Raw genomic sequence first — 17,596 nt, 5'->3', positions numbered from 1 at the left:
TGTGCAACCTGTCTCACTATACTTTGCCAACAGATAAAACCGAGATTATATTTTGCATGTGGCAGGGACAAACAGATGCCAACTACACAAGATCTTCTTCTGCAGTTAAGGCAAGACCCCTAAAGAAAGGTGTATGTGCCAAATTGTTAGGATACAGTCTTGCAGTTCTGCAATCCATGCATACAAACAGCACAGAATGTTGTTTCTATAGAAGACAGGGATATGTGACCTTGTTCTTAATATAGCAGAACATCTCAGGTGATCAACAATGTTATTAAATGGCCCATTCCTCAGAATTAAGGATTGAGACAAATGGCCTCCTTAATTGGTATGTATACTTGTTACCCACATGTAATCTGCTACAATCTCCATTATGCAAATAGATTTATGTGACCAGTGATCTGAAAGCATTTTTTGCACATATGAACACTACTGCACCTGTAAACATAAGGTCCACGCTGCTCAACCTTGGGCTTCTCGCCTAATAGGAATTCTTTATGGTTCACAACTTCAAAGATGTAAATGGACATGAAGAAGGGCACAGGAAGATCTTTCCACATTTCATAAGCAAACCCACTACTAGGATCAATTCGGACATTCTGAAAAATATTGAAAGGATTAAAATTTATTTAGATAGCAAAGTGGGGGAAAAAGCAACACCACAGAAATAAACACATTGACCCATACAGCAAGCAAACCCAAAACATTTGTAGTCCCATTCAGACCATAAACAAGAGAAAAGCGGTCTCTGCAGATCTTAGTTCATTTTTTTCTGCCCACCAAGTTCCCAAACACTGAAAAAAATACTGAATTGAATACTTGACAGTTTTTCTCTTGTGCAATGTTTGAGGTCAAATAAAATGCTTACATACGTAAATTGGGAAATACAACTCCAACACAAAACCTTGATACTGTGGCAATTGTTTTTACGAATAATCCTCAGCCTGCTATAACCCTACATTAATCATTACATCTTAAGTGAAATTATGGCTTGTATGGGTGAGAGGTACAATCTCCCTAGCTGTGTGGCACCAGTGGAAAGGTTTCCCCCACTTTTATTTATCTGTATCAATTATCTGGCTACACTAAAGGCTTTTCAGGGCTCACAATCTTTAAAATGGAATCCAATTAGGATATCTTCCAGCTTTTGCAAGGTTCATTTGAACCCACTTCAGAAAACACAAAGTCCGACAGTACAAAGTACTTTAGTTTGATTGATTCCTATAGTCGAGATTTTTGAAAATGCACCTCGATTAGTTTATAAAATAATTAGGTATCAAACACAATAGATACAAAATAAAAATGATATTTCCACCTTTGATATTATTCATATCAATGGTATTACCCAATTTGTGCAGACACTTGGCTGGTGAATACACATTTTTAAGCATTTAGGAAATTCTGCAGATGACTAAAACAAAGAAAGACGATACAACTTGTCAAAAGTCCCCTACAGCATTCTACAGTCGTAGACAAGAGCAAGTACATTTCCCAAGACAATGAATGCCCTGTGCCCTGAACAATGTGGGGAGTGGGAGAGTTAACTGCTTTCCTTTTTAGGGGTCGATATAGCCCAATAGCTAGAACATCCATGATTTACACAGGAATTTAGGATGACTATTAGTATACCTAAAAATCCAGTAAAATATGAAAGAATCACATTGTGCAATATAAGATAAAGATACACTAGAATGTGTAACAGTCACCTTTTTTTATTTTATTTTTTTTAACATACCAGAGGTAACTAAACATAAAAATATGTATTTCCTTTGTCAAGTATACGAATAATAATGCACCGCACCAACATATCCTTTATTCCTTACAAATTACTCTGTAACACCCACACTGTAGTGTAGTCTAATCTTTGATGAAACATGCTGATATGATCACTACTAATGGCACATTTATCACCTTTTCTTACACCTCCTTTGGCCCATTTGGTTTTCCACATGCTTTATCTACTCACACCATATAATTTTGGATTGCCAGAATGCAAGAGTGTACTTAAAGAAAATGTGGAAAGTAAAATATGAACGCTGCCACTTATGCCCTGCCTTTCATAAAATATCAGGTACCTGGTTCTATTCTACCACTCTACAAGCCTGAGTACTTCCAGTCAAAGCATGCACAGAAGTTTCAACTGGATGCAAGCATGTCTAACTTGTTCAAATAAATCAAATCAGAATAAGCACTTGCTAAGGCAAGACCTCCACACAGGTCTCAGCACAGGTTACAGGAACACACTAGCATATCAATTTAGGTGATTGTATTATCACTTCACATATCTAAATGAATATTAAAGAGTTTTCCACATTTCCTAAAATGAATATTTTAGCACCTCCCAAGAATGAATCATCACTCCCATGTCTTTAATAGGTGTAAACACACCATATCAGTGCCCAGATTTATATGTACTGGTATTAGCTTCCATGAAACAGAATAATCCAGTTATGATCAAGATGGGTATGCTTCTATACATATAATCTGGAAATATGGGTATGTGTAAAGTGCAAAAATAGTTTTGTTTGTTTTTTTATTTATTTTTTTTGGGGGGGATACATTACAAAGGTAATGAATCACACTACTGTTAATACAGAAGACACCACCTCCTAAAAAATGGAGGTTGCGACAAATACCAAAAACACACAGAAGTTAGTTTTAAAAGATCAAAAAAGTAAAGATTTAGCCTGGAATTTTTTTTTTTAAACAGTCAGATGACCAAGTTAACATTTAACTTTACTTGTATGCCCCGGTGTGTCCCAATATCTCCTCAAACAACCGTTTGAAGAGGTTCAATACCCCTTGTTTGATTGTGCTGCAGGAACTTTACTACAGAAAGCAATTTGTCACTTTCCATTCTGCATCACTTTAAAACCAACACAGTATGCAGCTTTTGTGTTGAAGCAAAGCATCCCAACCCAATGAACACATTGTAATAAGTTCTAAAGAAAGCCACAATCACAGTACACGAATGTGGAGACAAAGCAAATGGTAGCCGTAGTCTCAGAGGCAGGCTGGTGCTGTGACCAGCCTTTTTGTAGCCAAGCCAAAGAGAGGAAAAGGGATTGTCCCTGTCGATCTTAAGAGGAAGGCTTCAAATGAATTGCCTGTCTGACATGGCCCTTGTGGTGATGTTTTTTATGTGTGTCTATTAACACCAGCTGTATATCGCTGTAAAAGTGAACTATGCCTGCAAAGTGCATGTTGGCATGATTGCTGTATCCTCCCATCAGGGACATGACATGGTGACATTACTGGAACCCAATTTAGAGACTGCTATCACCCTATAAAAAAAGTGTATGGATAAGGACCTTTAAAATAGGATCAAGGCATCAGGTATTACATTTTAAATGACAAATGCAGGTTCAAAAATACTGAAAATTTATTTTTCTTGCCCTCCCCTGAGTTACCTGTGGGTTTATGACTCTGGGTGTGCAGACCCCCCCCCCCCCCCACTAACACAAGACCAAATTCAACTGAATAGAAGTGATGCCAACCACTTTTTGCAGGTGGTTGAGGCAGATCACAGCCATGATTGCTAAACACATGTTACATCTACACCTTATGACAGCAACTGCAGGGTTAAAATGCAAAGTATGGAATAGGTTCTGCTGGGAAATCCTGAAATGATAGACAATCCTGAAAGGTGCCTTGAGGTGTGGGGGGGGGGGAACCCATAAGACATTCTGGAACATCCAGAACAATAAAAAAAAACAAAGAAAAAAGGAGGGCGGTTCATACAAAATTAGAGTATTTGATTCATCATGCATATGGCTATATCCTTTCACAACAACATACAGCAATTACACTAAACAAAAGTAGGTCACTGCATATTTATATGAACCAGAAAGTCAGGGCGAAACAAGGAAAGAGGAGAAGTTGAGATGCACGTTGCTAAAATAATGATAGCCATTAAAATTTAACATAGGTCTAAGAAGCAGTTCATATTTGGAGAAAAATAGTTATTTTCCAAAGTAGATTGTTAGTGCTGAGTAAATACTACTAATGAAATAGTTGTGCCACTTGACCACCCTACAAAGGGGAGAAAGATGAGGGTTTAAAACAGAAATTGCATACAGTCTCTCTACACCTTCATGAATGAACATTTTCTTTAATAAGATAAGCGTTGAAAATTTACCGTATTTATTCGAGTATAACGCGCAAAATTTTATACCAAAAAAAGAAATCAAAGTTTGGGTGCGCGTTATAAACGAGGGCTGGGGTGGCAGTGGCGGCCGGTCCATTGAGGGCGTACGCGAATTGTGAGTTTGCACTGCGCCTTTTCCGGGCTGCAGCCGCTCACTGTACGCGACGCGGTGACTTTTTTTTTCCTTCGCCCTCGCGTACAGTGAGCGGCTGCAGCCCGGAAAAGGCGCAGTGCAAACTCACAATTCGCGTACGCCCTCAATGGACCGGCCGCCACTGCCACCCCCGAATTAGGTTTGCCGCTTCATTTCCTCGCCCACACGTTACGGTAAGCATTGCCGCTAATTTTATTTCGGTATTGTGTTTATATCAGTTTAAGTTGTTAATAAATGATTTTTATCATGGCTGCACGTGTTCAATAATATTTTTTGTCAATTAAAATGCTTGGTGTAAACAAAATTTTATACCGATGTTTAATCGAAAATTAGGGGTGCACGTTATACATGGGTGCGCGTTATACTCGAATAAATACGGTAGTTAAAGAATTTGCTAACTCTTGGCATTCCTTAAACTCTTTGGATTGAGACATTTATGAGAGTGAGACCGGTCAAATAAAGCCAAATATACTCCGCTTGCACCAAAGAAAATTTACCCCTGGGTGCTGCATTTTTCATTCTTTTGCAAAAATCTCAGTAATATTACATTACGAAAAAGATGTGGAAAGTGACTTCCCCTCCCTTCAGCTTCATAAGGGTTCAGGTGCATTATGAATCTCCAGTTACCACTAACACTGAGATCTATAAACGTTGGTGGGTTCAGCAACCCGTAGCTAAAAACAACAACTAAGTATGGACAGTAGTTTAATCAATATACACCTCTAAAAACATGCATGTAGAAAAATATTCACTTGAACTTTAACATGTTTGCTAGCCAAGAGTAGCAAACAAGGTCCTGAAACATTACAGATGACTGCTGAATTAATCAGGTCAAAGAGGAATAGGATATTGCAAGCATCAGCAAGTTACTGCAAGCAGAGTTCAGTTGACTGTAGCAGAAAACCTGCATGCACATTTAAATCAGAGAGACTGCATGAACAGAACATAAATTATATTAGTAAACTGAATTCTAATCTGGGTAGCATTTTTTTTATTATTCAGTATTTGTATAGCACCATCATATTACACAGCACTGTACAAAGTCCATAGTCCTGTCACTAGCTGTCCCTCAAAGGGGCTCACAATCTAATGTCCCTACCTCATATCATATGTCTTCTAATAAAGTCTAAGGTCAATTTTGGGGGGTAGCCCACTAACCTAATTGTATGTTTTTGGGAAGAAACCAGAGTACTCAGGAAACTCACGCAGACACGGGAGGACCTGCAAACTCCATGCAGATAGTGTCCTGGCCGAGATTTGAACCTGGGACCCAGCGCTGCGAAGAGTGCTAACCTCTGAGCCAACTGTGCTGCCTAGATACAGAGCACAACTTGACTTCATCCAATTTGTAAATACTTTAAGAAAACAATTAAGAAAAGAAAAAGAAAAGCCTTTAAAAAAGTTTTGTTTTCAGTTTTAGTAGTCACCAGCCACGCACACATCAAAGGGTGGGATATAAGTTAGTGCACACAGTCAGTTCTTGAAAGTAATGTTAGAAGCAGGAAAATAATGGGCAAGTGTAAGAATCTGAGAGACACTGACAAGGGCCAAATTGCGATGGCTTGGGCACAAGCATCTACAAAATGCCAGGCCTTGTGTGGTGTTCCTGGTATGCAGTTTTCCATCTGGCGACCCATTTTTTCAGTATGTTTTTAGCTGGTAAACCAGCAACAGGGTTCATGGACCCCCAAAGCTCACTGATATACATAAAGGGGCAAGGTAAGCCTGTCATTTCATCCTACAGAGAGGGAAAAAGGGAGGACAGCAGAATGGACAATGGGATTAAAGTTAAATGCAAATTAAAGCACATACTGGTAATGTTGTGGGAGTCGTTTTGTCTGCACATGAGAAAACTATACTACCCTGTTTCCCCCATTATAAGGCACCGTCTTATATTTTTTGAAATGCCAAAATATGCCCTAGGTCTTATTTTCAGGGGATGTCTTACTTTTCCATGAAGAAGACTACAGTACACATTTATTGTTGAAAGTCACTCATCATCACTCATGTTCCATTGATTGTCCCCTTCTGATCACTCATGTGCAGTTCATAGTCCCCTTCTGATCACTCTATGCCATTGACTGTCCCCTTCTGATCACTCTATGCAATGACTGTCCCCTTCTGATCACTCTATGCAATGACTGTCCCCTTCTGATCACTCTATGCAATGACTGTCCCCTTCTGATCACTCTATGCCATTGATTGTCCCCTTCTGATCACTTACTGGTAATTAAGTGTAGGGATCAGCAGCTTGCTTCCTGGTGCAGAATGCCGGCTTGTTACTTTCAGTTTCACTCTGCACTGCAGCCAGCATCAAGGAGACACACACAGGATCAAATATCGGGGGATGTCTTATTTTAATTATTTTTTCAAAAATCGGGGGTGGCTTATTTAATGGGGATTTCTTAAAATCGGGGAAACACGGTATATTGCCTATTTTGTCTGCTTTACTTAACAAGTTAATAAATTACATAGTTATAAATTAAATAAGGTTGGGAAAAAAAAGACATAAAAAAGTCTATTATGTTCAACCACTAGGGAAATAAACATATCCCAGACATAAAACCTATGGAGATAGTTGGTCTAGAGGAAGGCAAAAAACCCCCAGTACAATTTCCTTCCCGAATCGATGAGGCAATCGGATGTTCCCTGGATCAACAGTCTCTGCTATCTTTACTTTAAAGCCCTAATAACCAGTTAACTAGTTAATTTCTGTGCTTCTAAAAAATCATCCAGATTTTTCTCAACCTCCTTGGTGGTCTGAATAATTAAGTATTTTTTTATGTCAATGTGGTACATTTATTTATTATTTTACATTTCCCGCCTGGTCCCATCTCCCAGCACGACCACTGCCAGGCTACACAGATGCCAGTCGGGCATCACCTGGGAAAGCAGATGTCAGGCATCGCTGGAGTACGCCACGGGCACCAGGTAAGACTTAAACTCCCTTGCAATTCCACTGAGTAGCTCGAGGTTAATACCTTTGGTACTCAAAATTAACCCTGGGCCACAATCAGGAATACTGCCAGGGAGGTTAAAGCAATCTATAGTATTTGCTGAAACTACTTCCTGAGGGAGCTTATTCACACCATTTTCAAAAATTGGGAAGCGAGTTCTTTATATATTTATACAGGGTGATCATATCCCCCTTAAACATCTCATCTCAAGGGAGGACAGATTCAGTTCTGATAAACTCTCCTCATAGTGGAGTTCTTCCATTCCTTTTATTTGTTTAGTTGCCCTTCTCTGCACTCTCTCCAATCCAGTTTTGGGCACCATTTCACAAAAAGGACATTGTGCAATTGATGTGGTCTGACCAATACTTTGTACAAGGGCAGGATTATTTTTCCATTTCTGCAGTCTATTCCTCTTAATACAAGAATGTACTTTGCTAGCTTTAGATATTGCAGGCTTTTATGAGGGTTATGATCCACCCCAACCCCCAGATCCTTTTCTATTTTTGACTTCCCCAAATGTAATCCCCCTGGACAGTATGAAGCATGCATGTTGTTAGCCCCCAAGTGCATAACTTTACATTTATCTATATTAAATGTCATTTGCCACTCGGCTGCCCAATTAAACAGTACACCCAGGTCTGCTTGTAGATTATAGACCTCCTGTATGGATTTATTCCAATACATAGTTTGGTGTAATCTGCAAACACAGAAATGGTAATTTTAATCCCGAACTCTATATCAATTATAAAGATTTTAAAAAGGTAAAAGGTCCCAACACTGAAGCCTGGGGTACACCACCAATTACCTTAGACCATTCAGAGTAGGATTTATTAATCACTACTCTCTGGATGCGGTCCTGTTAAGCCAGTTCTCTATCCATTTACAGATCGGCTTTTCTAAACCTATCAACCCTAACTTGCATATTACTGGTCTGTGGGGTACAGTGTCAATTGCTTTAGCAAAGTCCAAGTACACTATATCAACTGCTACTCCACTGTCTACCGGTTTACTTTCCTCCTAATAAAGAGTAAATTTGTTTATCATGCTATCATTTATTATACTATTTTCTAAAAAACTCCCCTATGTGGTTCTTTATCAAACGCTCTGGGCCAGAAGTCGGCAAACTCTGGCCTTTAGGCCAGATACGGCTTAGCCAGTGGTTTCTTCCATCCTAACGCCCCTGGCCGACCCGGCCTAATGCCGGCCAACAACTTGCGGCTCAAGAGCCGCGGCTCTTAAGGCTCCTCTTACTGTGGCTCCCCTACTTACTGCGGTCAGCATTAACGCTTCCGCCACTGGGGTAAATATGGAACGCCCCCTGAAGGGAAATCCATCTCCTCTGCAATGCATATGAAGGAGAGGATTTCCCTTCAGGGGGCAGAGCCATTAGGGCAGAACTTGAGAGAGTCCGGCCTAGTGTGCTCCTGCTCACCCCTGAAATGGCCTAGTGGCCACAAGAGTTTGCCTACCTCTGCTCTAGGCCTTTCCAACTATAGACAATGAACTTACTGATCTGTAGTTACGTGGTAATGACTTTCGCTCCTTTTTGAAGATAGGAACCACATTGGCCTTACATCAATCCATTGGTACCATGCCACTGACTAAAAATTAGAAACCATGGCTTTAAAATAATGGAGCAGAGCTCTTTGAGGACACATGGATGTAATCCATCAGGTCCCCATGCTCTGTCACCCTTAATTTTTGTCCAACGGTTTCTCAATCATATCAGTTTTGAGCCATTGTGGCTCATTTAAAGCAGTGACATAGCAAATTGGACTTCAGCGCTGACAGTTTTCTTTTGTGTACACAGAGCTAAAAAAAGTGTTTAATAAATCCGCCTTTTCTTTATCCCCAGTTACCAACCCAGAGACATCCTTTGAAGGGTATATATATAAAACTTTTTACAATCTGTCTTTCATTTTGAAGTTTTGCACATTTTATCTTTTTTACATATCGTAATATTCTTTAGTTTTTAAGTGAGGAAAGCGTTTCATTTTTATATTTTTAGAATACCAGTCTGTTGAACAGTCAGTTCTTATAGCACCTTTAACCACAACAAAGAAGTTGCACCTTTTTTTTATGGTTAAAAACATACCATTAAAGAATATTTGTGGATCTACTGGTAGGTAGGTAAAGTGCAGAGGTGTAACTTAAGCAGCTGCACAAATGGCAGTTTTGCCATAAGAAAGCTCCACATTTGGCAATGCCTTAGCCTTAATCAGTTTAGCATTTTCAAATAAACAAAAAAGAGGAAGTAAAGAAACTTATGTGAACATTTTTTAAGAGCACATGATTTTTCAAACAAATCCCTGCAGTAACCTTTATATATCTAAATGTGATTTTAAAAACATCTTTAGCAAGCAACTTTTTCTGTCAGTTGCTTTACTCAAGAGCAGAAACATTTAAATGGGTATGAACCTCATACCCTTAAATAACTGGATTAGACACTGTACATAATTCAGATGATAACAACCCCCCCATCCCCAAAGGTGTAACAATTTATTCATGTGTTACCTGCCCAAACCCCTTCTTTGGGTGTGTTCTTAGTTACTTCTCACCAAAATGTAAGTTATCTTATTTCTTATAATGTGCGGTGGCTATGCTTAAATGCAGCTTTACAAAAATCTTTTTTGGTTGTTTTTGAGGGGGAAGGAGCATTGTCTGTATGAACTTTTGACAAGTTAAAAATCTACTGAATGACAACAAACAAAACAAAAACAAAAAGAAAAGAGTAACACACAAAGATAGGATGCTTGGATCTTTCCTGTAGAACCATCATTTACCTAGTTTAAGAAAATGCTCATTTGCTTTGCTTTAAATGAAGTAAGGAGAATGTGAATGTAAGGATTAAACCCCGTTGCCATAGGCAGCTGGTTTACATGCTACTCAGTTGTGTGGACTAAGCTAATGATGAAGTTGTAGGAGCCAGCATGGGTCTCATCTGCCAGTATTCAGCCACACCAAAAACACAAAAGCTAGAGAGTAAATTCTACAGTGTTGAAATGCCACGTTACAAGTTTAAACGCTTGTATATCTTTCCCCCCCACACAATAATTTGTGGTTTTACTGAAAAAAATGGACACTTAAAATATGTTTGTACATTTTGTAGGGCAACATCTCCAAGGTTGTACCTATTAAAAGAACAATAATGTATTAAAGGGATGAAAAAAAAAAAAAAAAAAAAATACACACACACACACACACACACACACACACACACACACACACACACTTTAAAACCTGGATTGCTTTGGATGTAAAAATAGAAGCCCTTGGAGTACAGTGGAGGAAGGAAAAGTGGGAAACCCGTTCTAGTGTTTTGTCAGTTCCTTTTTGTATAGGTTTCCTGAAAATTGTAGGAGATCAGTAGATTAGTCACTTGATGAAAGGCGGATAATACTACCTGAGGTGCGATCTTGTTACCATTCAAAACATTGCTGTGCCCTTGGTAAAGTTTACATTTTTTTGTCCTGTGAGTGCATATTTGCCTTGAATATTGGATGCTAGAACACTCAAGCTTTCTTTCTAAATTCATTGGCATGCCAGCGCTCACATACAATCTATAAATCATTTTCCTCTCTATTCTCATTCATTAGTCCATGTGGCCTTTTCTTGATACAATGTCAATGTTGTAGAATTCTATTGTGTTAATTGAAGGTACTGGAAAGCATAGAACACAAATATATGCATGTCTGTTAATGAGAAAATTCCAGCAATAGGAAACAATCATGGGTACAGAGGTACATTAAAAGTGGTAGAATTAATCAGTTTGGCATACCAAATTTATAATTCTATGACATCCGTTCATCGCATAATAACCAAGACTAGCACATGAAAAGTAAGATCACTGGATCAGAAGAAAAGCAATAATGCATTTAAGCAATTTTCTCTACTTTTCCTTTGTTATGGGAACCACATTATCTAAAGTGAATCCTTACAAAATTAGGCAATGCTTGGATAGCAGAAATAACCATACACAATTCTGCTACAATAATCAGTCACTCTCAATCTATGGACACCACATTTTCACTTAAAGAGAATTCCCTACTTAATAGCATATAAGTGAATGCTGATTACATCATCCTGTACAGTGCATTGTTCCCAAAACTGCACACATATTTGACAACATACCTGTGTTGTGCAGTTGTTTCGTGTCCATCATGTAAATTTTAACAAAAATACAAGAAAACACTGCAATTTGCACTAAATTTAGAAGCCTTTTTTTTTTTTTTTTAAGGTGCTCTTTTTTTTTTTTTATATAAAGGATTTTTTTATATAAAGGATTTATGACCCCTTACTACCAGATTCTGGATGAAAGACTACTACTTTAGTCTTCTGTGCCATCAGAATCTCACTGGAAAATCCATATTTTGGCATGGAAAGATTACAGTTGTGGGTGGAGTATTTTCACAGAAATCATTACTAAATGATCAGTGTTTGCATAAACTGATGCAAGTTTAGAGTTATCAATACCTTCAGTACCAGAATTCTGTTTTCCAAGAACACTGGTGATCAGGTGATTGTTACAGTGAGGTAAACATATAAAACAAAAGGATGTTAGGTGAAAATAAAGTTGGGCAGTGTTGCATTGAATATCATTGATTTTTTAAGACCATAGTGGACCTACTGAAGGACAAAGTTCCAGTCCATCAAATCATCTTCTAGTGCTTGATGGAATGACAATTTAAACTTGTAACCAGCCACTTAGCTTGGATGTAGATTGATGTATAAACCAATATTAGTCAGTACCCTTCCTATTTAAATAGTCACCCCCACCACACACACACACACACACGCGTTTTCCGTCTGATGATAGTTTGAACATCTGTAACCTGTGTAATCAGATACAAAAATTAATGATAGGCGCCATTTTCAACAGTGTACATGCTTTGTGCGCAAACCTAGCACATAAAGCAGTATTTTCACTTACCTAGAGTATCTACTTACATCTTTCAATCACTCATTCATACAAGAGGAATATGAAACGTATGCATTGCATGAAGAGACAATATGTAGATAAGGAAAGCCATTAGTCATGTTTTTATAACAAATGACCTTTATTCTGTAGCAGCATGTGATTATGATTCAAAATGCTGGAACAGGGAAATTTATAAACATTCTTGAAAATGGAAGTGTTTATCTAAAATTGGCCACAAAAAAGAAAAACAAAACCTGATAACACCCAAGTGTGTATATCCAATGTTTAAAGAAATAGGAAACTGGTCTTCTGGATCACATTCACTCAGAAGTAGAAACATTTTTATAATGAAGATTTCATTGTGTCCTATACAATTTATTAGAAGTTTACCGTAACTCTACCTATTTTAGATTAAAATCATCATGACCAGAAAGTGTGGGAGAACTGGTAAAACTGGTAAGGTTGTCATGTTCTCACGATGCCCAGGGGGCCTTACCCCATGTTTGTTGCATTTACATGTACTTTAAATTTTCAATGTTTTAGGAGGAGCACATTGACCCAAACAAGCTTTTCAGAAATATGCTGCATGAAAATGAACATACTTCAGTATTTTTACCAGGAAATACCATTAGAAAGGAAAAAAAAAACCTTGGTTTATAGTTGTCGCCGTGTGCTCATGTATTTTGTATTTCAATCTATTGCTGTCTGAGACAATAAAAAGTTGTTACACACACAGCGCAACCTACTGAAGATCAATGCCCCCCCTCCAAATAACATGGATGTATCCGTTTATATTTATTCACAATTTTTTTGGGAATTCCTGTTAATTACCATTTTGAATGTTAGCAGTAACAAATGCATTTGGTGCCCTAGGTTTATACTACAGTCAATGTAATCCAGTAAAAGTAGGTACCTCAGTTTATAAGAACAGTTCATATTAAATTATATACAGTAACTTTCAGTTCTGCATAGTTTAAAAAATCTTTATCCCTGGACACCAAGATAATATTAGCAAGAGGTGTCATGTGGTTTCCAGTTTTTGAAGTAATTTGCTTCCAGACAAGATGCTAAGGGTTTCGCAGAGCACAAACTGCAAATATTAGGAATCGTGGGGCAGAGTGCAGTGAATATTAAATCAAAGCAATCAAAAAAGTAGTAGAATGAGTAATGTGGTTGGTTTTGAATCTTTAAACACGTTTGCTAAAAATAATACATCAGTTAGTGACAATGTATGAATTTAAGAAAATCCTAAGTAAATTATGTATATTTGGACTGTGATTGGCCTGCTAAAATACCTTGCAACTATACAGATGAGAACCATGTAAGTAAAGGTTAAACTTAGAAAATCCAGTATGTAAATAGAAGAGAAAAAAAAAAAAAAAAAAAAAAAAAAAAAAACACACACACACACACACACACACACACACTTTCTTTTGGTACCATTTTTACCATGGTTTGAAGTTATGATTATTTAATATACATATAGGAGCAGACACAGAATATCCTAAATTCTGAATATACAGTAAATAAAATCTGTTTAAGAATTATTCATCAATTACATCATCCCCAAACAGAAAAACAGCATTGGTCACAGAACACAAAAGGTTCCATTGCTGCTCAAGTGGAAGCCAGAATATGTCTGGGAGGAAAAGTAGTGGCTTATGCAGACTTATCGGCACAGGCAGTGTCAAGCGTGTATGTGTGCACTGTACACCCCCATCAGGGGCATAATATAATTTATATATATGCAAATTCATTTACTGAACTAAACAATTGTGCAGGAAAACCATATCCACATAAGAATACTTCAACAAAAACACTTGTGACAGAGCCCTCGGCAAATGGACACACACCCCAGAATTTTTTTTTTTTAACCTGGGTGGAAAGAAATTGTAGGTGGGTGGAAGCCTCTGACTTGTGACCCAACTCATCAATAACCACCTAAAAACAGCCGGGTGGTTGCTGAAAAGTGCCAGGTGGTGCTCCCAGCTAAAAGGACCTGGGGAGTACACTATAATTATATATATTCCATCGGGGAGGAGGGCCGAGCCCAAGTTTTGCTTTATTAATGCATGCAGGAAAATATTTATTGTATTAAAAAGAATCAAAGTATTACATACACTGCAATAGTGAAAAATCCTGATTTTACAGGTTAACTTTGGTGCCAGGTTGGCAAAACTGGAAAATGTAGAGAGATGGGTATTTACAAAGACATTATAAAGGGAATGAAAAATGTCAGGAAAGATTAGGTAGTAATGAATGTGACATTCACTGAAACATGCCCTGGTGAAGAAACTTCCAGGTCTGTGTGTTGTCAACGGTAGTAACATTCTCAATTTGTGAATGTTTAATTGATGTCAGATTTACAGCTTTAAAAATAGACCCCTTAATGTGTATCTTACCCAGCACTGATTAATTTAAATTAGGGGTAGAAACCCACAAGTTTTTAAATTTTTAATGAGCCAGGGAGTTTATATGGGGTGAATATTGGCAATTCAAACGTTTGAGTATGCAGACTATAAAACCATGTTCCACTGTATACATGCAAACTGCTTTTTGGAATTATGGTGGATATTGGAGGGATCAGCAGTCAGCAGAGTAACAATGGTGCTCATTCAGAACAACGTTTTACAAATCCTTACACCGCATTAAGCACATGGTACAGCTCTCTATAAAAATATTACAATAAAACTTATTTTATGCCCCCAAGTCAAATAAGGACACTGGTCTGTACCATGAAGTTTCTAGACAGTCTTGGGTAATCTTTACAACACTACGTGTTGGGTAAGTTAGTTAGACTCTGAAGTTACACAAGATTGAAGAAGCAGCTGCCTACAACCCATCACCAATTGTGCTTATACATAGCATCCTCATCCTCTAAAAAAAACAGCATATTTGTAATAGGATTTGACAACACAACTGCATCAGCTACACAGATGTAGGTCACACGTTTGTTAAGCCGTGTTGTGCGTCTGGTGCACTGAAAGAAAGGGGTGTGTAGAATTTCCAACCTTGTGATTGTAAGACATGACATTTACAAAACTCCTCTTTAGAAAGAGCTTTGCGCCAGTGTCTGGAGTATATTAATAGAAGGAGTATATCTTACTAAAGAATTCATGACATAGCTAATGACCTATGTACCCCAATAAAAAATTTTGAGCAAAGGCCCCTGCTTTCTATGGCAATTCTATACTGCCAGTGATTGTATACTAGCTATAGACCTATGTGTCCCAGTGTTGGTTTTTTGACAAGCCTCTACCATCTTTTATACAGTCTTCCTTTTCTTGGCTCTCAAAGGGAACTTATGAGGGTAGGAGAATGAAGCAAATGGTAGAAGATCTCCTCCTCTGCTTCTGCTTAAAACCATAAGCAGACAGTGGTTGTGAGGAGCCCTACAGGCTGTCACCCTCAATTGAGATTTGCATCCTCTGTCCCTGCAATGCAGTGTACATTACATGAAGATAACGGTGTATATTAGGAACAAAATAGCTATACATGCAAGAAACTATGAACAAATAACATTTTTGTACAATTACAAATTTAGTTTTATTAACAAACTAGGTATTGAGGGTGTATAAATAATCATTACTGACTGTTCAAAACCCAGAATACTTTCAATCAATAACCAATCCAATTTGGGTTCCGATGTCCACAGGACATGCTCTACATGAAACATTTTATCCTCACTTATTGTCGACAACCATCTCAACAGCACGGGGAGTGTGGCTTAGGATGAATGCATCCTTTTTTAATATCATTTTTCAATACAAAGGTGAATAATGGAGGTTTAAAAAGGTTTCATTTTTTTCTACAGATTAGTACAATATTGCTCGCTTTATCTTCAGTCTCAGACAGAAAGAAGTCTGCAGGAGAAAATTCTAACAGACATGCTTTGCCAGTAGGCTTTCCATAATTGCTACTTTAATACAACTTTGTGCTAAAATTATATTATTCTATGTTACAGCTGCAGTACACATCCCTAAATAACTGCCTATACAGAATGAGTGGCTAAAACTACTGAACCCCGTTGGAAAACAAGCAAAAAAATTACTTAAAGTGTACCTAAACTCAGAATTTTCACTTTACATAAAAGGGTAGACATTTACAAAAAAGGCACGCGCAGAAGGAGCCCTTTTGTCAAAAGCACAGTGAGATTGGAGAAGTTACCCCCCCCCCCCCCCATGTCACCAACCCCATAGCAAAAACAAAGCAACTCATTTCCAGGGATGAATAGTTACTTACAGAAGGGTTTGAACGTTTCCTTAATACGCAAGGTTCCTACATGGATTAAGGCAACAAAAAAATGCATGCACTCACAACTACATTTGTAACAGTGCCCTTACTATGTGTGTATAGGTGTAGAAGAGATATGGACAAAGATATATATACCGTATTTTTCGGACCATTAGACGCTCCGGACTATAAGACGCACCAGGTTTTCCGCACGGGAAAACAAGAAAAAAAAAATTCATTTGATTTCCCCTGAGATCCAGCGTGCAGCACTTGTGCCCGCCCATGAAGGCGGTTTTTTTTAAGGCTTTTTAAAACCAAGAGTGCAATAGAGAATAGGTTTGGAATTTAGAATTCCCAGGCTTTAGTGCCTAAGGCCAGTAACTAAGGCAAAAAGGTGAACACTATTTTTCTACTTGCTTTAACAGCCAGAGAATGTTTAGCTTACAGCATAAAATACCTTGTGTGTGATTCGTTAAACTAGTAACAAAGGGGCTACAATGTACAAAGCAGGTGTACATATATCCAGGATAAAAATACTTTTGCAGGCCCTTACTAGTCAAAGTTGTACCCTGTTTCCAAGCTTAAACACAAAAAAACACTGTTCAACATTTCTCATTCCTCCAATAAAAATGAAAACTTAAACTTTGGGCTTGAAAAGGTATCCTTATACCGATGTTTGGAGAACACAGAAGTTCCAGTAATAAGACATTTATTTAGAAAAAAAAGCATGAAAACACTTGTCAGTACTTGGCACACATATACACAAGATGAGCATGGCTTCTTAGTTGTATAGAGAAATTATCATGATCTTAGATGTACTGGGTTATCAGTGCCTCATCTATGGCCATTTGGCAATAAGGAAGTTGTAGCATACTGTGGATCCTCAAGTAAAGCTAAGAAAGAAGCTGGACAAAAAAAACATGTCACTATAGGGATCTGATGAATGTTCAATACACCAAGGTCAAGAGATGACAGCTACAATTTTATGTTTGAATAAAGATTGAGTTGGAGAACACAAATTCAGTATAAAGATATTCTTTGTTGCTATAGAAGAGGAAGTGATCTAACAGGTAGTCAGGGAGTTTCCAGTATGCTAGAAACCTGACAGTCCACCAGTGCTTTGCATGAAATCACGTCATAAAACCTACTCTGCCTGATGACTATGAGCCAACGCAAAACATAAAATT

At 37.9% G+C, this 17,596-nt stretch overlaps 1 protein-coding gene across 3 annotated transcripts in view; it reads right to left on the bottom strand.

The window, feature by feature from the left end:
* SCARB1 (scavenger receptor class B member 1) overlaps window positions 1-17,596 on the bottom strand; it is a 55,589-nt gene that overhangs the window by 30,739 nt on the left and 7,254 nt on the right. For all 3 annotated transcript variants that reach the window (XM_072415766.1, XM_072415763.1, XM_072415765.1), the window contains exon 2: window positions 439-599. In XM_072415766.1, the coding sequence (XP_072271867.1) occupies window positions 439-560 (122 nt within the window). In that variant the 5' untranslated portion in view covers window positions 561-599. The remainder of the gene's footprint in view (window positions 1-438; window positions 600-17,596) is intronic.

Source organism: Pyxicephalus adspersus, chromosome 6 (assembly GCF_032062135.1).
Source record: "Pyxicephalus adspersus chromosome 6, UCB_Pads_2.0, whole genome shotgun sequence".
Lineage (NCBI taxonomy): Eukaryota > Metazoa > Chordata > Amphibia > Anura > Pyxicephalidae > Pyxicephalus > Pyxicephalus adspersus.
The sequence above is the reverse complement of the archived record's forward strand: the minus strand, read 5'-3'. Positions and strand labels throughout refer to the sequence as shown.